Source organism: Scyliorhinus torazame, chromosome 3 (assembly GCF_047496885.1).
Source record: "Scyliorhinus torazame isolate Kashiwa2021f chromosome 3, sScyTor2.1, whole genome shotgun sequence".
Lineage (NCBI taxonomy): Eukaryota > Metazoa > Chordata > Chondrichthyes > Carcharhiniformes > Scyliorhinidae > Scyliorhinus > Scyliorhinus torazame.
In genome coordinates this window covers 31,565,812-31,586,996 of record NC_092709.1, presented here as the reverse complement: position 1 = coordinate 31,586,996, position 21,185 = coordinate 31,565,812, and the positions used below count along the sequence as shown (strand labels likewise).

Here is a 21,185-nt window from a genome sequence, read left to right as displayed (position 1 = left end):
CGGCCACGAGGGATCCCTGCACTTTCTGCCTGTTTGTTTTTTTTCCCCCTGACTGTAACCCAGCTATTCTTGTCCTGTACCTTGGGTGTGGTTACCTCCTTGTAACTCTTCTCAATCACCCCCTCTGCCTCCCGGATGATCCGAAGTTCATCCAGCTTCAGCTCCAGTTCCCTAACACGGTCTTTGAGGAGCTGAAGTTGGGTGCACTTCCCGCAGGTATAGTCAGTGGCGACACCGGTGGTATCCCTCACCACCCACATCCTACAGGAGGAGCATGTAACTGGCCTAGCCTCCATCCCCTCTTACCTGACAGAATATAGCTGCTCTGTGGACTAACTAGATCTCTGCCCTCCGACCCTGCTCCCAGTCAGCTACACTTTCTGTAAACTCCTGGCTCTCTTTGCACTCTTTGCGGAAATGTCGGAAACAAAATGAAAGGAGCACCTTACTCCCTCCTCACCTAACTCCCTCAGTCACCAAAGTCTCACTATCGCACTCAAATGCACCAAATTCAGCACTCAGTGCAAACAAAGTCTGCACTGTAGGGGATCACTTTTATACTGTGAATCTAGCCTCTGAAAACTGGCCTAATCCAATTAACTAATTAACAAGCTCCAGCTGCAAGTGCCTACAAGTAGAAGCCTGTTCAAAGCTTATTGAAAATTCACCTTCTTCTAAACCAAACAGCAACTTTTAAGTTAATTAACTAAATAAAAGAAAGACTAAACTTTAGATAAAAATGAAGCCTTATACTCCCTCGGTCACCAAACTCTCACTATCGCACTCAAATGCACCAAATTCAGCACTCAGTGCAAACAAAGTCTGCACTGTAGGGGATCACTTTTATACTGTGAATCTAGCCTCTGAAAACTGGCCTAATCCAATTAACTAATTAACAAGCTCCAGCTGCAAGTGCCTACAAGTAGAAGCCTGTTCAAAGCTTATTGAAAATTCACCTTCTTCTAAACCAAACAGCAACTTTTAAGTTAATTAACTAAATAAAAGAAAGACTAAACTTTAGATAAAAATGAAGCCTTATACTCCCTCGGTCACCAAACTCTCACTATCGCACTCAAATGCACCAAATTCAGCACTCAGTGCAAACAAAGTCTGCACTGTAGGGGATCACTTTTATACTGTGAATCTAGCCTCTGAAAACTGGCCTAATCCAATTAACTAATTAACAAGCTCCAGCTGCAAGTGCCTACAAGTAGAAGCCTGTTTAAAGCTTATTGAAAATTCACCTTCTAAACCAAACAGCAACTTTTAAGTTAATTAACTAAATAAAAGAAAGACTAAACTTTAGATAAAAATGAAGCCTTATACTCCTCGGTCACCAAACTCTCACTATCGCACTCAAATGCACCAAATTCAGCACTCAGTGCAAACTAAGGTTTAGTTAAATTTAAGGTTTAAATTTAGGTTAATCTTTAGTTTGTTAACGGCTAGTATTTTTGCCTGCAAGTATTGGTTTAAATTCTAAAATATCCTGTGGTGAAGCTTTACATTTAGCCGGAGAAATGATTGCAATAACATTCTTCGCAGTTTTTTCCTGCTCTATTCTCTCCGGCTCTTGATGGGGAATGGTTTCATGAACCTTCTGGTACCTTGTTGAGGTGGCGATTCTGCATGTAGCTGCCTAAATATTGAGTGTCAGCAGGCAATTGGGCATCATCATTGAGCCTCACCAGTCCTATTCAACATCCGCACGTGAATACTTTCAAGTGAGCGTGTCTGGATAGCAGTTTAGAGCAGGAACTCTGGCTGATTATTTTCCTCCCATCCCCTTCCCCATGACTCCCGAGCTGCTGAAGTCATGTAAAGCACATCTACCACTGTTCAGGCTGAGAATAGCTACTTTCGCCCTGGGATCTTTCTGATTTGTACAGCCTTGTACCACTGCCTATTAGAAAATAATTTGTTTCGTGAATTTTCCAATTATTCAGTGAACTTATTGAGATGATTCTCCTTTAATTTTGGAAAAGTTGCATAGAAACAAGAGCTATATTATTACAAGAAATTAATATGAAGACTGATGAACAATAAGATTAATGTCAAAGAAACCAACTGAAGTTATACCAGTTTAATTAATGCACTTTATTTTTACCTTCGGTATTAAAGCCACACCAGTCTCAAAGTATATAGTATCTAACAGTACAATATGTGTATCATTATAATGTCCCATTGATGTATTAAATGATTTGTTAAGCAATTGTCTTGGTATATTTCTGAACTGTTTCACCTTGTAGTCTAGCACTGGCTTTGAATGGTTCTTAAGAGGTATTAACAGTGAGAAAAATGTTGATAAGCTTTTAGAGAATATTGGTATAATAATTTATGACCTTTTTGACAAAATATTTTGTTGCTCTGGATCTTCTAGCTAGTGAGCTAAGCGTAGAAGATGCGCTATTTGCTACCGTACTATTTAAGAACTAATTTGATGTGATTTTGCACCCTCTAGTGGAGATCTGCAGGTGACAGGAAGTGCCCACAGTACATTTACTACTGCTCAGAAAGCCATTGGCAAAGATAACTTCTGCTTAATCCCTGAAGGCACCAATGGCATTGAAGAGAGAATGAGTGTTATCTGGGAGAAAGCTGTGGTAAGTTGAGGATCGTGGTCTGAAGTTCAAAGGGCAGTCAGGTACACAAAGGTGTGAGCTGTTTTTTTCATTTCCTGGGTGGTAAACTCGAAAGTCAGGCAGTTGGACAAGATCTTCCTCCTCCCTGTAACTCTCCCCCCCCCCCCTTTCCCGGTTCTCTGTAAGTAGGGGCATGAATCCCCGGAAGGAGGGAATTGGCAGGGAGTGCTATGAACATATTATTAATAAATTTAAGCTAAAATGATGACCCCACAGATTCTTTTTGTGACAAGTTACACAGCTCTACTGCGACATTAGGGAAAAGAGAAAATTAATGCATCAGTTGCACTCTATTGCAGCATCAGCATTAACAGAGAACAGATCCTGATTGCTTCACCTTTCAGCTATGCAATGATCGATGAAATGATGCTACGCATTTGCATCTGTGGGAGCCATTAAATTGGTCAGCAATATCCAGCTGAAAGTGAAGAGTGCACAATGCTGTTCTCTGCCATTTTTGTATTCCATTATACCTATGAGCTATCTGATGAACATAACGGAGACAAATTGTCCTCAAAGGTACCCAAGTCATGAATAATGTCACCTCGACAACATATCCCAGTGAGTTAAGATCATTGATGTTGTGGTTAGCCGGTTACAGTGTAAGGAATTTACGTGCTTTATTGATGTGGGCAGGGAAAATGATTAGTGGATAAGTTCAGTTTGGTTGTTCTATTTTATTTAATTATTGCCTCACTGCATCACTTTATTTCCATTGTCAGACTGCGGGGTTATTCTAACTTTGACAAAAGTACGTTAAACTTTGACAAAAATTCCTTACACTGTAACCGGCTAACCACAACATCAATGATCTTAACTCACTGGGATATGTTGTCGAGGTGACATTATTCATGACTTGGGTACCTTTGGGGGAAATTTGTCTCAGTTGTGTTCATCAGATAGCTCGTGGATGGTTGGTGCCTGCTCAGCATGAATGTAAATTGAAACTTGAATTATTGTTTTCGAAAGGCCACAGGTAAAATGGATGAGAATCAATTTGTGGCTGTCACAAGCACCAATGCTGCCAAAATCTTTAATCTGTATCCGAGGAAAGGCAGGATTGCGGTGGGATCTGATGCTGACCTCGTCATCTGGGACCCAGACACATTTAAAACAATCTCTGCCAAAACACATCGTTCGGTAAGAAAACTCTTATTCCAGTGGACTTGAAGAGGGGTGCGAGGGAATTCATTAAAAACCTTTAATCTGTCCATTTCCAGTGTTGCTTTGGAGAGTTGATTTCAAAGGGTTGGCAAAATTCAACAGGAATATTGCATTCTTAATCAGCAGCATGACATCAAGATTTTGTACAGATGGATTCTGAAGAACACTTTGCTAAGAAATGCACTTAACAAGAATTTAAGTTGAATCAATATTTCTGTTAAGTGCAAATAAAGATGTTACCTGATAAGTCAGGGCATTGGAATTGATCAGGTAATTGGTTCAGCCACTTAATTAAAATAAAAGTCAGACAGATAAAACATTTAACATGCATATTTTACATGAATAGCTTAAATAGGGCTCGTTATCATTGATAACAGCATGGTAGCACAGTGGTTAGCAAAGTTGCTTCACAGCTCCAGGGTCCAAGATTCGATTCCCGGCTTGGGTCACTGTCTGTGCGGAGTCTGCACGTTCTCTCCGTGTCTGCGTGGATTTCCTCCGGGTGCTCCGGTTTCCTCCCACAGTCCAAAGATGTGCAGGTTAGGTGCATTGGCCATGATAAATTGCCCTTAGTGTCCAAAAAAGGTTAGGTGGGGTTACGGGGATAGGGTGAAAGTGTGGGGATAGAGTGGAGGTGTGGGCTTGGGTAGGGTGCTCTTTCCAAGGGCCGGTGCAGACACGATGGGCCAAATGGCCTCCTTCTGCACTGTAAATTCTTTGATTCTATGATATTCAATAGAAGGGAAAAGAATTGTACAACCTACACATGGAAATTTAGGGGTTTGATGTCATCTTGTAAATGTAAACTGGCCAGAATCGCCAACATGGCAGATAAAATCATTAATAGACAGCAGATAACACAGTTAATAACACAATTAGAAGGAAAGCTCTGGCCATTAACAGTGATCCCTCTCATTCTTTACACCCTCAATTTGAAAGGACCCCTTCGGGTCAGCGTTTTAGAGTGCCTCTTGCCAGGAAAAATCTGTTTACAAGGTCTTTTGTTCCCAGTGCCATAAGCTTACTAAATAATAATGTAAACTCAACCAGCTGTTTTTATTTAATAATAATAAATAAATTTATAAATAAATAATAATAATATTTATTTATTCAACTGCAGTAAGTGCTTCAATGACAGGGGTCAATGTGTTATGTTTGTATGGCATGGATGTATGTTATTCACTGTTTTGAAACCAATGACTGTAGGATTATATGTAATATTGGAAGTGAAGCCAAAGACAAATTTCCACTTTACGTGGACAATAAAGTTCCATTGTTATTAATCATAATCACTTTGATCAGGAATGTCTTCATCTGCACCCGACTATGATTTGCATTATATTTTGGTACACCACATATAAAAGAATGAAACTGAATGTTTGTCACCGTAGTTTGCACATCAAAATACAGTACAAAATGGCAATCATCTCTGTATCTATTGGGGAAAAAATAAATTCCTAACCATTATGAGCTGAACATCATTCGAATTAAATTGCTAACGTTAATGATTTACTTCCATGTAGGCTGTGGAATATAATATCTTTGAGGGAATGGAATGCTGTGGTGCTCCGATAGTGGTCATCAGTCAGGGGAATATTGTTCTGGAGGATGGGAATCTGTGCGTCGGTCAGGGGACAGGCCGGTTTATTCCTCGTAAACCATATCCTGAACATATATATCAGCGTATCAAGATTCGGAACAAGGTGAGCAACTGTGTTTATGTGTGGAGGCGCGAATTTCATTGAGGGTGACTGATACTCATCTCGGTGACTTCAACTGCAATTCGACCAAGAGTGACATAAACCATAACCCATACAGAGGTTCTTCAAGTATCTTAATTAGATTATTCTTTCAGTATCGCTTCACGGCCTTTTGGCTAAGATCAAGTGTAGTATCTGCTCGGCCTTTTGGCTAAGATCTGGTATGTCTGTCTTGTGGGGACCATGAATTGGATTCAATTTGAATTGGTTTTTGGAGCAGGCGAGGAGCTGGATTAGGGGTTCGCCCCTGTCCACACTCTGAGCCCTGGCTTTGTAACTCAGTAAAAGCAATTAAAAAAAGATTCGTTTTTCAGTAAGTTGAATTGGAGTTTGCATATCAAGAGGTATGGAAGCAAGACAGGTATATGGAGTTAAGGTCAGACTGGCCATTATCTAATTGAATGGCGAAACAGGTTCAAGGGACTGAATAGAGTTTCAGTGTTCCTTTCAGCAAATTAAATTTGGCTTTGCACAAATGATCAGATAATCACGTACCACATGGTACCCAGAACCCTGATATGCACTGCTTGATGATAATGATGCTGTTCACTAACAGTACAAAGTTCAAAATTATCCTTACTGAGCATAGCAGGGGAGAATCTAGGTAGAGTACTAATGCAGAGGGAGCCAGAATAAAGTACTTGAATCATGGTAAAAACCATTCAAGCTTTTAGCCTTAGAGCAGAGGTTCTATTGTGGTGAAGCTCATTAACCTTGTGGGTGTATATTTCTTCTTCTAACATTGTGCATAGGGAATACTATTTAAGGCCATTGGTATAATTTCTAATCATAAAGAACATTTTCAAAATATGGACTAAGAAATTAAGAGGGAAAGTTTGAAATGATGCATTTTAGAAGGAATACAAACTAAATGGTACAACTTTAAAGGGTGTGCAGGAACTTTGTAACTCTTAAATATTCCTGGCAGTGTTTTGTCTAGTTTACAAGAGCTTTCAAATGCAGGTTGCTAATCATCAATTTAAACATCTGATTAGTTTTGCCATACAATATTTTTACAGTAACACACTTTTAAATGAGGAGATTAATAATAATTCTGGATGGTTTTATTGAGCTTTATATGCAGTAGAAATTGCCTGATCAAATTACTGCATTCATTTAATATTGCTCAAGTTTACGTTGCTTCTCTTCATTCTTTTGAGATACAACACTTCACATTTCTAACTTACCGTAGAAATTCTTAGAACGTGTTTTGAATATGTTCTTTGTACAATCAAATCAAGTATTAATAGTGAGAGGCAGTGTGAAATTATTATTCATAAACAGAAGGATTGGATGTTGTACGATATGCTATTAATCTTCCTAATGTCGTCCTCTTGTTGAATGTATCTGTTCATCGGTTACCTCTTCCAAGTCGATGGAACTGCATGCGGTGGCTCGAGGGATGTATGATGGTCCTGTGTATGAACTTCCAGTCACACCTAAATATGTCACTCCAGCTCCTTCAGCCAAAACGTCTCCAACGAAACCACAACCACCACCAGTGCGAAATCTGCACCAATCTGGGTTTAGTCTATCAGGTGAGATATTGGAGATGAGCAAAGAAAGCCAGTTTGGCAGAGATATTCCAATGTGACTCAGCTGTCCAGAGAAGTGAAATGGCGAGTATATGGGGTTAATATTCCTCTTTTGAGGTAAGACATGTCTACATTTAAAAAAAATAATTTATGGGATGTGTTTAGGCCAGCATTTAATAATAATAATAATAATAATCACTTATTGTCACAAGTAGGTTTCAATGAAGTTACTGTGAAAAGCCCCTAGTCGCTACATTCCGGCGCCTGTTCGGGGAGGCTGGTACGGGAATTGAACCCGTGCTGCTGGCCATGTTCTGCATTACAAGCCAGCTGTTTAGCCCACTGTGCTAAATGATCTTGAGAAGTTGGTGGGGACCACTGCAGTCTCTGTGTACAAGCAGTGCTGGTAGGGAGGGAGTTCCAGGATTTTGACTCAACAACAGTGCAGGAAAGGCAATGGGCTGGATACTCCGTAGCCCGACGCCGAAATCATGAAAATGAAAATCGCTTATTGTTACAAGTAGGCTTCAAATGAAGTTACTGTGAAAAACCCCTAGTCGCCACATTCCGGCGCCTGTTCGGGGAGGCTGGTACGGGAATTGAACCGTGCTGCTGGACAGCCTTGGTCTGCTTTCAAAGCCAGCGATTTAGCCCTGTGCTAAACCAGCCCCATGATTGGCATTCGGGCGGAGAATGGAGTCTGACGCCGGAGTCGGGCCAGGAGCCAGTTTGATGTCGGTCCGCCATGCTCTGCCACCTCCAAACCGGTGTCATTGGGACGCGCGCTGCCCGCCGTTGCAAAGTCCTTGGCACAATATCAGCCAGCCCACCCGCAATGCTCCACCCCCGATGGGCCAGGTTCCCGACGATGCGGGCCACGGAGAGTGTCCAGCGCCACCACACTTGTCCGGGAACTGTGTGCTGGCCGTGATGGCTTTTGCTAGGGCTGGGGGGTGGCAAGGGGGAGGGCTCGAGCTCAGCCGGCACCATGTTTTATGGTGCTACCGGCGCAGATTGTCAGCCCTGCCCATGCGCGGCCTGGGACCTGCCGATTCTCTGGCTGTTTTAGGCGCGATTGACTGGTGTTTCATGGAGCATTGGTGCTAGCCTCTCACCGGTACCAGAATTGGTGAGGGGCTAGTACCGGTTTTCCTGTCGTGAAACTCCCACGGTTTCTCCGGTCCCGCCAGCATTTAGCCTCAGGAACGGAGAATCCAGCCCAATATATTTCCAAGTCAGGATGATGAGTGACTTGGAGGGGATGATGAAGCAAAGGTTCTAATCCAGACCAAATGGTTACAAACCAGTAATAATTGCATTTTCTCTGTCATCTTATTTGCATTCTTCTGTAAAGATTCAGATGCAGACATGGGTAAAAGTAGGGAGCACCTTAGTGGTTTGAGCGGGAAATTGCATGCAAATGAAATTTAAAGGGACTGGGAAAATTAACTGAATCATCGTGGAGGGAGAACTGTTATGAAAACCTTTTAGAAAGATTTGAATGTAGCACAGTGGGTAGCACTCTTGCTTCACAACTCCAGGGTCCCAGGTTCAATTGCCGGCTTGGGTCACTGTCTGTGTGGCGTCTGCACGTTTTCCCTGTGTCTGTGTGGTTTCCTCCGGGTGCTCTGGTTTTCTCCCACAAAAGACGTGATGTTAGGTGAATTGGATATTCTGAATTCTCCCTTTGAGTACCCGAACAGGCGCCGGAATGTGGCGACTAGGGGCGTTTCACAGTAACTTCATTGCAGTGTTAATGTAAGCCTACTTGTGATAAATTATTATATCATTATTATCTTCCGTAATTTTGCAGCACAAAATAGAATCATAGTCATACATCACAGGAACAGGGGACTGGATTCTCTGCCCCGTCGCGCCACATTTCTGTTTCAGCACGCTGGCGAGATGCTCCGTTATGCCGGCTGGTCAATGGGGTTTCCCATTGCGGGGCAGCCCCTCGCCGTCGGGACCCCCCAGGCTACTGGCAAAACGGAGCATCCTGCTGGTGGAGAATCCAGCCCAGGCTCTTTGGCCCGCCATGTCTATACCATCCATCAAATACCAATCTATACTAAGCCCATTTACCTATCAGGTAAATTGGCGATATTGAACCAGCAGCCTCTTTTGCTTTCTGTCTGATTTTCCTTTTCCATTGCAGACAGGGAAAAGGTTAGACACAGTTCAAAACAAGCTTCCAATCCATTGCCATTGAGCTACTGCCCAAGATGATTTTTTAAAACCGCACTATTTATGACAATGAATTCCAGTGATGGTTAACGTTTATTTCCATTATTTGTAAAGGTCCCGTTACTTTTCTGTAGCTTCCCCAAGCAGGGAGTTTTCCTCCCGGCTGCTCCGGCACTGTCATTGCCCTGCACCCCAGAGGAAGATACAGCAGTGAAGCAGAAACAGCCCTGACAAAGTTGCTGATTGCAGCATCTTTTAAAACACTTTGAAGAAAACGTCACATTTGTTTTAACTGATGTCTGTGCTCTCTGTGTGCTAGGTGCCCAGTTCGATGACAACGTTCCACGCCGTTCTGGACATCGTATTGTCAATCCACCTGGCGGCCGATCCAACATCACAAGCTTAGGTTGACAAGCACAAGAAGATTGAGCTGCCGGTGGCTGATACAAGCAGTTTATTTACTTCCAAGGTCATCAGTGTTAGAAAAACCAGCTTTCTCTGGTATTTAAGAAAAGAAACAAAGTATGCGTGTGTGTGTGTTTGTCATATAGAATGAGGTGAATTATGTGGTGTATTTTTGCTTGCAGTTGACGACCACACAGTTGTCACTTAGCATAGCCCATCCATTACCATTGTCCATTTCAACACTGGTTTAGAGTTTTTCCTCATGACTTAATAAGGGTACTTCGCACATTTTAACTGTTATAGAAGTTAGTGCATGACGTTAAGGGATGCAATTTCTGTTTTGTGTATTGAAAAATAAATACATTCTTCAGTACAAATTGCCAAGAACTGAAATGATTTAGCCATAATTGTTAGCTAAACGGGTGTGAATTTATGGTACAGTATCCTTTTTCTTTTATCATCAGCAAAAAGATAATCAGAAGTAGGAAGATTGAAAAGTTTATATGAATGGGCAAAACATGGTTATCTCAGTGGCTTCAGTTACATTCAATCACACCATGGCACAGCCATTGTATTCAAACACTTGAGGGAAGGTTAGTTATGTTGCTATGATTACCTCACAGCATTAACAGAGTGATATTAATGTGTGAAAAAAAGACAAAATTATTTTGAAGTTTATACAGTGATTTTGGCTTGCAAATGCGTTTCACACTTTTGGTTTGCTGCCGCTTTAGAGTTTCTGAAGTCATTTTTGTTTTTGCTGAAAGCTTGAGAAATGTTTTGCGCAGTGATTTTAGCTGGCTGCAAGCTTGGGGAAAGTTTCAGAGCAGATGGCTTAAGAGTTGGCCTTTTAACAAAAAGAGTGCGCTGTTTTATTTGAGGTGATGCAAGTTAGTGCAAGAAATGTTCCATCATTGAATCGCGGTGTCTGATAAATACCAACAAGAATTTGAGCCGCCTTAGTCTTAAACTGCAGTCACGTTTTCTATCTTTTTGATACCGATTCTTTCTTTGTATTCATGTACATTTGTACTATTTCAAACTGAATACTCTGATGTTGTGACTACTCGAGCCTTAAGGCTGTGAAATAAATGATGAGTAAAACTTCCATTCTGCACTCATTTCTGTGTATTTATCTATCTATTGGTGCTTGGAGATGTTCCATGAGGAAAGCGGTGAGGAAAGGAGTGGCTGCTGCTTTTGAGGCAAGTCCTTTCTCATGGTTATTGCAATCTCCTGCACTAAACATGTCAAGAGCCCTTGGGTGGTTGGGGAAAGGCACCCCTGATACTGCCAGGCTGCAGTGCCAGGGGACACAGTCGGTGGGGGAGGGGGGGGGCCTGAGAGAGTGGGCATGGAGGGAGGCCTTTGGTGAATCTGTGGCGGGGTGGCGGTCCCTTGGGGAGATGTGGGACGAGGGGGCGCTCGTACCAATTATATGCCTGGAGGGGCCTGATATTTTGTGGGGGTAGGGGGAAATCTCTGTCGGTGAGAGGCAGATAGGGGGTGCTTTAGGGTTGCCAGGGGATCTGGGTGCCCTTACGATCTCCGAAAGCCGACCAGGCCGGCGACTTTGGGTCCCGGTGAGAATTTCCCCAGGCTCCAAAACAATTACCAAGTGAAAGTGGATTGTGATGGAAATCAGGCCGGAACTGTCGACGGGATTCTCACCGTTTTCTCCCGATATGGAAATAATCCAAAATCAGGGGAAAAAGGGGTTTAATACAAGAAGGTTACATTGTTCAGAATGCGAAAGAATTGGATTGGTATTTTGTAACCAGAAACATCTATCAAAAAACAGCAGGAAAAGGCAGCCAAAGGTAATTCAATAAAAACAATCTCAATCAAAGTGCATAAGAAAATTTCAATGTTCAGAACTTTACATCAATTTACTCCAATAGTGGATTTTTTAATCATTCCAATGGTAGAAACCTTTTAACTTGTGCTACTGTACAGTATTTTCCGTATTCTCAATAGCACTTGTGGTCCTGCATATCACTGATTCCAGATATCTGGGTAATTGTTTGGTTTTGCATCTTGCCGTTACCATGGGAGGTTACCTGTATTTTCTTCAAAGAAGAGCCATTATGGTTGTCACAATGGTAAAACGTTATGAAAAGGGCCAAAGCATCTTGTGGAATATTGCCAAAGCTGAAAAAATAAATCAGGAATTAATTAAGTGTTGCTAAGCTTGAATTTTAGAAGCTTAAATACAGTAGGAGGAATTCACATCCAGTGAAAGATTAGAGTGGTAAACCTTGTGGTTAATAGTATTTCATTTCGTAGGGAAGGGAAATGATTGTTTAGGACGGTGTATAAAGCAACCAGCTTAGTACAACCAAGAAAGTAAAGTTCAAAAGAAAAGCAGTGCGTGTTCATGAAATAGAGATAAAAACATTGATGGAGAGAGGCTGCCTATTGTTGGAACAGTGTTCTCAGATATGGGAGATGAGTGCATTACTTGGGTGTATTTGGGATTTATAAAGAGTTAAGAGTTGATGAGGGAAAAGAGAGGGCCAATTTTCCAGTCCCAAGAAATTCAGGAAATGGGTGTGGGAAGTGGCAGAATTGAGGCTGCAGGATTGTAAATTTGAATTTCTTTCCCCTGTCCCACCCTACCAAAAAAAGAGCCCGATGCAAACTTCCCATGGTGGGAAAGGGTTGGGGTGTGACCCCACATTCACATCTGTGATGTCAGGATAATCAATGACAGGCCTTGGGGAAAGTTGTATTTAAAGTCCCACAGAATTTTCGTCGGGTCTGGTGGATTTTGGATGCCTTTGGAAAGCCCACCAGTTAAGACAATTCGAGAAACTTGGGAGACCCTGCTGAGGAGTAAAGAACATTCTGACAGGTAAGTGTAGTATGTTTTGACAATGCCAAATGCCATTACTAAATGCTGTATTACAAAGTAGATGCGTTGTTGCTGCAGTGATTGATCACAAGCTCAGCCCTATAAATGTACGTTGACTATTACATTGATCAGCATTCTGCAAGATACATTTAAGTGCTTTTCCCATTGAAAAAAGTGCTTTGATACATTCAAAACTGTAGAAATCCTCCTGTCATGATCTGAATACTGATTTAAATACCAGGCTGCTTTAACTTAGAAAAAAAGGCATACTGCATAAATTCAGAAAAAAAATCGGGGGCGGGATTCTTCGTCCCGGCGCGCCACATTTCTGCCTTACCCCACCAGCGGGATGGTCCGTTACCCGACCGGTCAATGGAGTTTCCCATTGTGGGGCAGTCCCACGCTGTCAGGAAACCCCCGGGTTGTCGGCAAAACAGAGCATCCTGCCCCTGTTCTTTCAGTTTCAATAGGCTCCACTGTCTGGAGCTATCATTGTTTGTTTTGACAGCTCAGTCAATTAAGAGAGTGACTGCCCTTGACATCAAGGCATCATTTGACCAAGAATGGCATAAAGGAGCCCTAGCAAAACTGGAGTCAATAGAAATAGGGGGGAAACCCTCCACCGGTTGGCGTCATACCTGGCGCAAAGGAACATAGTTGTGGTGGTTGTAGGTTAATCATCTCAGCTCCAGGACATCACTGCAGGAATTCCTCAGGTCCTAGGCCCAATGATCTTCAGCTGCTTCATCAATGACCTTCTATCATTAGGTCAGAAGTGGGGATGTTCGCTGATGTTTGCACAACATTCAGTACTATTGACAACTCATCAGTCCATGTCCATATGCAACAAAACCTAGTCAATATCCAGACTTGGGCTGAGAAGTAACGTTCATGTATGCAAATACCAGGTGATGATCATTTCCAGCAACAAGAGAGGATCTAAACATTGCCCCTTGACATTCAATGGCATTACAATTGTTGAAACCCCACTATCAACATCCTGGGATTTATCATTGACATGAAATGGAACTGGGCTAGCCATATAAAATACTGTGGCTACCAGAGCAGGTCGAAGGCTAGGAATTCTGTGGCGAGTAACTCACCTCGTTAGAACATAGAACATTACAGCGCAGTACAGGCCCTTCAGCCCTCGATGTTGCGCCGACCTGCGAAACCACTCTAAAGCCCATTTACACTATTCCCTTATCGTCCATATGTCTATCCAATGACCATTTGAATACCCTTAGTGTTGGCGAGACCACTACTGTTGCAGGCAGGGCATTCCACACCCTTACTACTCTCTGAGTAAAGAACCTACCTCTGACGTCTGTCTTATATCTATCTCCCCTCAATTTAAAGCTATGCCCCTCGTGCTAGACATCACATCCGAGAAAAAAGGCTCTCACTGTCCACCCGATCCAATCCTCTGATCATCTTGTATGCCTCAATTAAGTCACCTCTTAACCTTCTTCTCTCTAACGAAAACAGCCTCAAGTCCCTCAGCCTTTCCTCATAAGATCTTCCCTCCATACCAGGCGACATTCTGGTAAATCTCCTCTGCACCCTTTCCAATGCTTCCACATCCTTCCTATAATGCGGTGACCAGAATTGCATGCAATACTCTAAATGCGGCCGCACCAGAGTTTTGTCCAGCTGCAACATGACCTCATGGCTCCGAAACTCAATCCCTCTACCAATAAAAGCTAACACACCGTACGCCTTCTTAACAGCCCTCTCAACCCAAGTGGCAACTTTCAGGGATCTATGTACATGGACACCGAGATCTCTCTGCTCATCCACACTGCCAAGAATCTTACCATTAGCCCAGTATTCTGTCTTCCTGTTATTCCTTCCAAAATTAATCACCTCACACTTTTCGGCATTAAACTCCATTTGCCACCTCTCAGCCCAGCGCTGCAGCTTATCTATGTCCCTCTGTAACTTGTAACATCCTTCCGCACTGTCCACATCTCCACCGACTTTAGTGTCATCTGCAAATTTACTCACCCATCCTTCTATGCCCTCCTTCAGGTCATTTATAAAAATGACACAGCAGTGGCCCCAAAACAGATCCTTGTGGTACACCACTAGTAACTGGACTCCAGTCTGAACAGTTGACACCCAAAATCCTGTCCACCATCTACAAGGCACAAGTCAGGAGTGTAATGGAATGCTCTGCACTTGCCTGGATGAGTGCAATTCCAACAATACTGAAGAAGCTCGACACCATCCACCAAGGTCCCTCTGATCCTCAATGCTTCTCAGGGTCCTGCAGTTTCTCACATATTGCCTTGTCTTTCTTTTTCCTGCTCAAGTGCGTCACCTCATACATATCCAGATTGAATTCCATTTGCGACTGACCAGCCCATCTGACCAACCGGTCTATATCCTCATCTAATCTAAGGCCTCCTCACTATTTAGCACACCACCATCCGTGAACTTACTGATCAACCCTCCTATATTCATGTCAAAATCATTTATATAAAGTACAAACAGCAAGGCCCTAACACTTATCCTTGCGGGACCCCACTGACCACAGGCTTCCAGTCATAAAAACACCCCTCGACCATCATCCTCTGCTTCCTGACACTCAGCCATTTCTGGATGAAATATGCCAAGTTTCCTCAGATCCATGGGATCTTGCATTCGCTATTGATCTCTCGTGGATCCTTATTAAAAGCCTTGCTGAAGTCCAAGTGGTGAGATCAGCTTGCCAGCAAGAAACACCTCTAAATGCGGCCTCAGCGGGAAGAAACTCCCCGAGGCCAAAAATAACAGCAAAGTGCCATTAAATAACGGGCGTTTCTCAGCTCTGCAGTCGCCAAGAAACACCCCGCTAAACGTGCCAAAAAGCAGAGGTTTACACCGGTCCACTGAATCGTGCCCTATGAGATGCATTGCCCTCAACTACATACTCAGGTATGAACTCAGTGTTCAGGTAGGTGGTTTGAAGTGTGTCTACTTCAATGCCAGGAGTATACAAAATAAGGTAGGGGAACTAGCAGCATGGGTTGGTACCTGGGACTTCGATGTTGTGGCCATTTCGGAGACATGGATAGAGCAGGGACAGGAATGGTTGTTGCAGGTTCCGGGGTTTAGGTGTTTTAGTAAGCTCAGAGAAGGAGGCAAAAGAGGGGGAGGTGTGGCGCTGCTAGTCAAGAACAGTATTACGGTGGCGGAGAGGATGCTAGATGGGGACTCTTCTTCCGAGGTAGTAAGGGCTGAGGTTAGAAACAGGAAAGGAGAGGTCACCCTGTTGGGAGTTTTCTATAGGCCTCCAAATAGTTCTAGGGATGTAGAGGAAAGGATGGCGAAGATGATTCTGGATAAGAGCGAAAGTAACAGGGTAGTTATTATGGGAGACTTTAACTTTCCAAATATTGACTGGAAGAGATATAGTTCGAGTACATTAGATGGGTCGTTTTTTGTACAATATGTGTAGGAGGGTTTCCTGACACAATATGTTGACAGGCCAACAAGAGGCGAGGCCACATTGGATTTGGTTTTGGGTAATGAACCAGGCCAGGTGTTAGATTTGGAGGTAGGAGAGCACTTTGGAGACAGTGACCACAATTCGATGACGTTTATGTTAGTGATGGAAAGGGATAAGTATACCCCACAGAGCAAGAGTTATAGCTGGGGGAAGGGCAATTATGATGCCATTAGACATGACTTGGGGGGGGGGGTATGTTGGAGAAGTAGGCTGCAAGTGTTGGGCACACTGGATATGTGGAGCTTGTTCAAGGAACAGCTACTGTGTGTTCTTGATAAGTACGTACCGGTCAGGCAGGGAGGAAGGCGTCGAGCAAGGGAACCGTGGTTTACCAAAGAAGTGGAATCTCTTGTTAAGAGGAAGAAGGAGGCCTATGTGAAGATGAGGTGTGAAGTTTCAGTTGGGGCGCTTGATAGTTACAAGGTAGCGAGGAAGGATCTAAAGAGAGAGCTAAGACGAGCAAGGAGGGGACATGAGCAGTATTTGGCAGGTAGGATCAAGGAAAACCCAAAAGCTTTCTATAGGTATGTCAGGAATAAAAGAATGACTAGGGTAAGAGTAGGGCCAGTCAAGGACAGGGATGGGAAGTTGTGTGTGGAGTCTAAAGAGATAGGCGAGATACTAAATGAATATTTTTCGTCAGTATTCACTCAGGAAAAAGAGAATGTTGTGGAGGAGAATGCTGAGACCCAGGCTATTAGAATAGATGGCATTGAGGTACGTAGGGAAGAGGTGTTGGCAATTCTGGACAGGCTGAAAATAGATAAGTCCCCGGGGCCTGATGGGATTTATCCTAGGATTCTCTGGGAAGCCAGGGAAGAGATTGCTGAGCCTTTGGCTTTGATTTTTATGTCATCATTGGCTACAGGAATAGTGCCAGAGGACTGGAGGATAGCAAATGTGGTTCCTTTGTTCAAGAAGGGGAGTAGAGACAACCCCGGCAACTATAGACCGGTGAGCCTCACGTCTGTTGTGGGCAAAGTCTTGGAGGGGATTATAAGAGACAAGATTTATAATCATCTAGATAGGAATAATATGATTAGCGGTAGTCAGCATGGCTTTGTGAAGGGGAGGTCATGCCTCACAAACCTTATCGAGTTCTTTGACAAGGTGACTGAACAGGTAGACGATGGTAGAGCAGTTGATGTGGTGTATATGGATTTCAGTAAAGCGTTTGATAAGGTTCCCCACGGTAGGCTATTGCAGAAAATACGGAGGCTGGGGATTGAGGGTGATTTAGAGATGTGGATCAGAAATTGGCTAGCTAAAAGAAGTCAGAAGGTGGTGGTTGATGGGAAATGTTCAGAATGGAGTTCAGTTACAAGTGGCGTACCACAAGGATCTGTTCTGGGGCCGTTGCTGTTTGTCATTTTTATAAATGACCTAGAGGAGGGCGCAGAAGGGTGGGTGAGTAAATTTGCAGACGACACTAAAGTCGGTGGTGTTGTCGACAATGCGGAAGGATGTTGCAGGTTACAGAGGGACATAGATAAGCTGCAGAGCTGGGCTGAGAGGTGGCAAATGGAGTTTAATGTAGAGAAGTGTGAGGTGATTTGGAATGAATAACAGGAATGCGGAATATTTGGCTAATGGTAAAGTTCTTGGAAGTGTGGATGAGCAGAGGGATCTCGGTGTCCATGTACATAGATCCCTGAAAGTTGCCACCCAGGTTGATAGGGTTGTGAAGAAGGCCTATGGAGTGTTGGCCTTTATTGGTAGAGGGATTGAGTTCCGGAGTCATGAGGTCATGTTGCAGCTGTACAAAACTCTGGTACGGCCGCATTTGGAGTATTGCGTACAGTTCTGGTCACCTCATTATAGGAAGGACGTGGAAGCTTTGGAGCGGGTGCAGAGGAGATTTACCAGGATGTTGCCTGGTATGGAGGGAAAGACTTATGAGGAAAGGCTGATGGACTTGAGGTTGTTTTCGTTAGAGAGAAGAAGGTTAAGAGGAGACTTAATAGAGGCATACAAAATGATCAGGGGGTTAGATAGGGTGGACAGTGAGAGCCTTCTCCCACGGATGGAAATGACTAGCACGAGGGGACATAGCCTTAAACTGAGGGGTAATAGATATAGGACAGAGGTCAGAGGTAGGTTCTTTACGCAAAGAGTGGTGAGGCCGTGGAATGCTCTACCTGCAACAGTAGTGAACTCGCCAACATTGAGGGCATTTAAAAGTTTATTGGATAAGCATATGGATGATAATGGCATAATGTAGGTTAGATGGCTTTTGTTTTTTGACTTCCCATGTCGGTGCAACTTCGTGGGCCGAAGGGCCTGTACTGCGCTGTATCGTTCTATGTTCTATGTTCTATACTCAGTCACCTGTTTGGAAATTATTTATTTAAGATGGTGAAACATGACTTCCCCTTGACAACCCATGTTGACTCTTTGTGATTAATCCCTGCCTCTCCAAATGCAGATTAATTCTGTCTCTCAAGAATGGCTTGCGACAGTTTCTCCTACACTAAGGTTAGACTGACTGGCCTGTAGTTTCCTGGTTTATCCCTTCCTCCTTTCTTGAATAATGGCACCTCCATGGCTATTTTCCAGACCTTTGGCACCTCTCCCGAGAGGAATTGAAAGTCATTGCCAGTGCCCCTGCTATTTCCTCCCTTGCTTCACTCAATAGCCTGTGATACATTTCATCTGGCCACTCAGAACTCCTCTCTCCCTGATTTGTGTTGTGAACACTTACACAAAGGGAGCAATCTAACGGAAAAGTATCTAAGTGTCATTTGTGGCGGGTTCTGCTGGGAGTTTCACCCCGGCTCTGTCCGCGAGTTCTCCACTTCTATCTAACCACACTAAGGGCTCGATTTAATGGAAAGGTTTCGAAGTGTGATAGCGAGCGGGAACTGCTGCGAGCTTCACGATGCTCGACCCGACAAGACCGTCACCGGTATCAAACATTAATTGAACCACTTAATGTGGCCGCACTGGCTTCACGCCACAAGTCATGGTCCTGCTTGCTGATTCGCCAGGACCGCGCCTGCGAGCTTCCCGCTAACAAGGGGGAACTGCGCTTAAACCGACCCCACAGAGCAAACCCCACCCTTTTGCTTTATTGGAACATGTTGAGCCTGTACTCTCCCTATTTCCTTCTTGAATGAGTCCCACTGTTCTGTCACAGATTTACCTAACAGTGTTCCAGAGAACTGAGGCGGGCCTTCTAACCTGTCAGTCCTGGCACCTGCACTTCTCTGATGCTGCCTCGGGACGCAGCAAATCCAAAGCTTATCTACTCATGTTTGTTGGAGATGAAAATATAGAGGTCATGAGAGGAAGTGACAGATTTGGGTTGGCAATGTTGGGAACTGCTCCGTCTTGCGTTTCCCACACTAGAGATGAAAACCCAGTCCAATGTTTCGATGATAGAAGGAAAAAATAACCGTTTTTGAAGAAGGCAGCAACAACGGAGGCAGAGTCAGAGTTCCATTGAGATCAGAGGAAATTAGAGATTAAAATTGTCAATAGATGAAGTTACCACCAAGTATTAAGAGCAGGTTTCCAAAGTTATGTGATGTAGGAAACAAACGGAAAGCTGATCAATAAAATCCAAGGCAATTGGGCTTGAGCTTCAACATTCAAGGCGATGATTCATTTGTGACTTTGATTGAGTTTGATAATGTTAGAAAGTTCAAATGTAACAATGATAGGGCACTGGTTACAAGGAGGAACCTGGTTCCAAGGGATCGGGATAGAATGAGGACAGATGGACTGGCTATAAGAGAGATTAAAGAGAGGACAAAAAACAGGAGTTAAGTTTGGAGGTATATACAATCAAGATGATGGACAGAATTCAGAGTGCTTCCTGCAGTCCAGAGAACAGAGGATCCAACAGACCCAACAAAGACAAAACTTGATGTTGGTCACAGTAATCAATGCCATCAAAGGTGGAGTAAAACATATTGAGCCATATTGCAACATGTTACTTGCAACATACCTCAAAGGCTGGACCATTTACTTCTGTCGATGCTTTTATGTGGCATCACTCTCAGTTTGATGTGGAGATAGGGGATTTCTAGGTTCTTTCCTCTTGTGTGTTCCACTTGTAGCTCCTGTTTGGAAATTTACAAATGTTTTGCATTGAGAATAAATGATAATTGGGAGCATTTTAAAATTCTGTTAACTTGAGATTAGAATATCCATTTTAACCTTGAACAAAGGTGTAAATAGCTCTTCACAATAAGTGGAGGTCCCAAATTACTTTATTACAGTAAGGAGGAGAAAAGGATGCTTTACAAGAATATAACAAGCATGTAATGTTAATGATTCATCTGTAATTAAGGACAGGAATGTCGACTTCCGGTGACGGCGGGCGGGAGGCGGCTGCACAATGGAGGGCTCCCATTCGGCAATGGCATTTTCGGAGCTTTAAGCCCGGTACCAGGGTCCGCGGAGGCGGCAGAAGCAGGGAGAAGGCACGGAGGAGGCACAGTGAAGACACAGGAGGAAAAAATGACCAATGAAAAATGTCGAGGGTGAGCAAGAAAATGGCCTGAAAAAAAACAGCTGGAGGTCCGTCGGGGAGTGGAAAGGTCACCGCGGGGTCACCAGGGAAAATGGAGGCTGGAGCACCAGGGAAGGCTGCACTGCTTACGGCTGAAGAAATAACTAAGGTGATGGCTGCGGAATTTGAAAAGCAGTTGGCGCAGATTGCGAAATGCATGGAGACGGTGAGGAAGGAGATGAGGGAGGTTTTGAGTGTGCTGGTGGAGGAGGCGGTTTCCCCGGTGAGGACGGAGGTGGCGAGCGCAGTGTCGTCGGTGCGAGAGCAAGGGGAGGCGCTGAAGGAAGTGGAGGAGACGTTATTGCAGCACGGTGATCAACTTGCCTCGATGGGGAAAGAGATGCAGAAGGTGATGGATACTAACAAGGATCTGCGAGGAAAAATGGAAGACCTGGAAAACAGATCCAGGCGACAGAATTTGAGGATTGTGGGGCTGCCCGAAGGAGTTGAAGGACCGACGCCGACTGAGTATTTTGCCGCGATGCTGGCAAAACTATTGGGGGTGGGGGAGGATCCCCCCCGATATGAACTGGATCGGGCTCATCGGTCGTGGAGGCCTGTACCAAAGGCGAGTGAGCCGCCAAGGGCAGTGACTCTGTGCTTCCGTAGGTACAGTGTGAAGGAGAAGG

At 43.8% G+C, this 21,185-nt stretch overlaps 2 protein-coding genes and 1 non-coding gene across 5 annotated transcripts in view; 2 read left to right on the top strand and 1 right to left on the bottom strand.

Moving 5' to 3' along the window:
• Positions 1-10,801, top strand: part of LOC140408393 (dihydropyrimidinase-related protein 1-like) — a 91,174-nt gene extending 80,373 nt beyond the window's left edge. For both annotated transcript variants that reach the window (XM_072495520.1, XM_072495521.1), the window contains exons 10-14: positions 2,462-2,603; positions 3,612-3,782; positions 5,330-5,509; positions 6,939-7,104; positions 9,608-10,801. In XM_072495520.1, coding sequence (XP_072351621.1) covers positions 2,462-2,603; positions 3,612-3,782; positions 5,330-5,509; positions 6,939-7,104; positions 9,608-9,699 — 751 coding nt within the window. In that variant the 3' untranslated portion in view covers positions 9,700-10,801. The remainder of the gene's footprint in view (positions 1-2,461; positions 2,604-3,611; positions 3,783-5,329; positions 5,510-6,938; positions 7,105-9,607) is intronic.
• On the top strand, positions 5,663-5,862 carry LOC140409679 (U2 spliceosomal RNA). The gene has a single exon (XR_011940475.1). It is a non-coding gene; the product is annotated as a U2 spliceosomal RNA (small nuclear RNA).
• A 736-nt stretch (positions 10,802-11,537) lies between the features above and the next one.
• LOC140408392 (evC complex member EVC-like) overlaps positions 11,538-21,185 on the bottom strand; it is a 78,312-nt gene continuing 68,664 nt past the window's right edge. For both annotated transcript variants that reach the window (XM_072495518.1, XM_072495519.1), the window contains 2 exons: positions 19,990-20,104; positions 11,538-11,844 (listed from right to left, as the gene is read on the bottom strand). In XM_072495518.1, the coding sequence (XP_072351619.1) occupies positions 20,025-20,104 (80 nt within the window). In that variant the 3' untranslated portion in view covers positions 11,538-11,844; positions 19,990-20,024. The remainder of the gene's footprint in view (positions 11,845-19,989; positions 20,105-21,185) is intronic.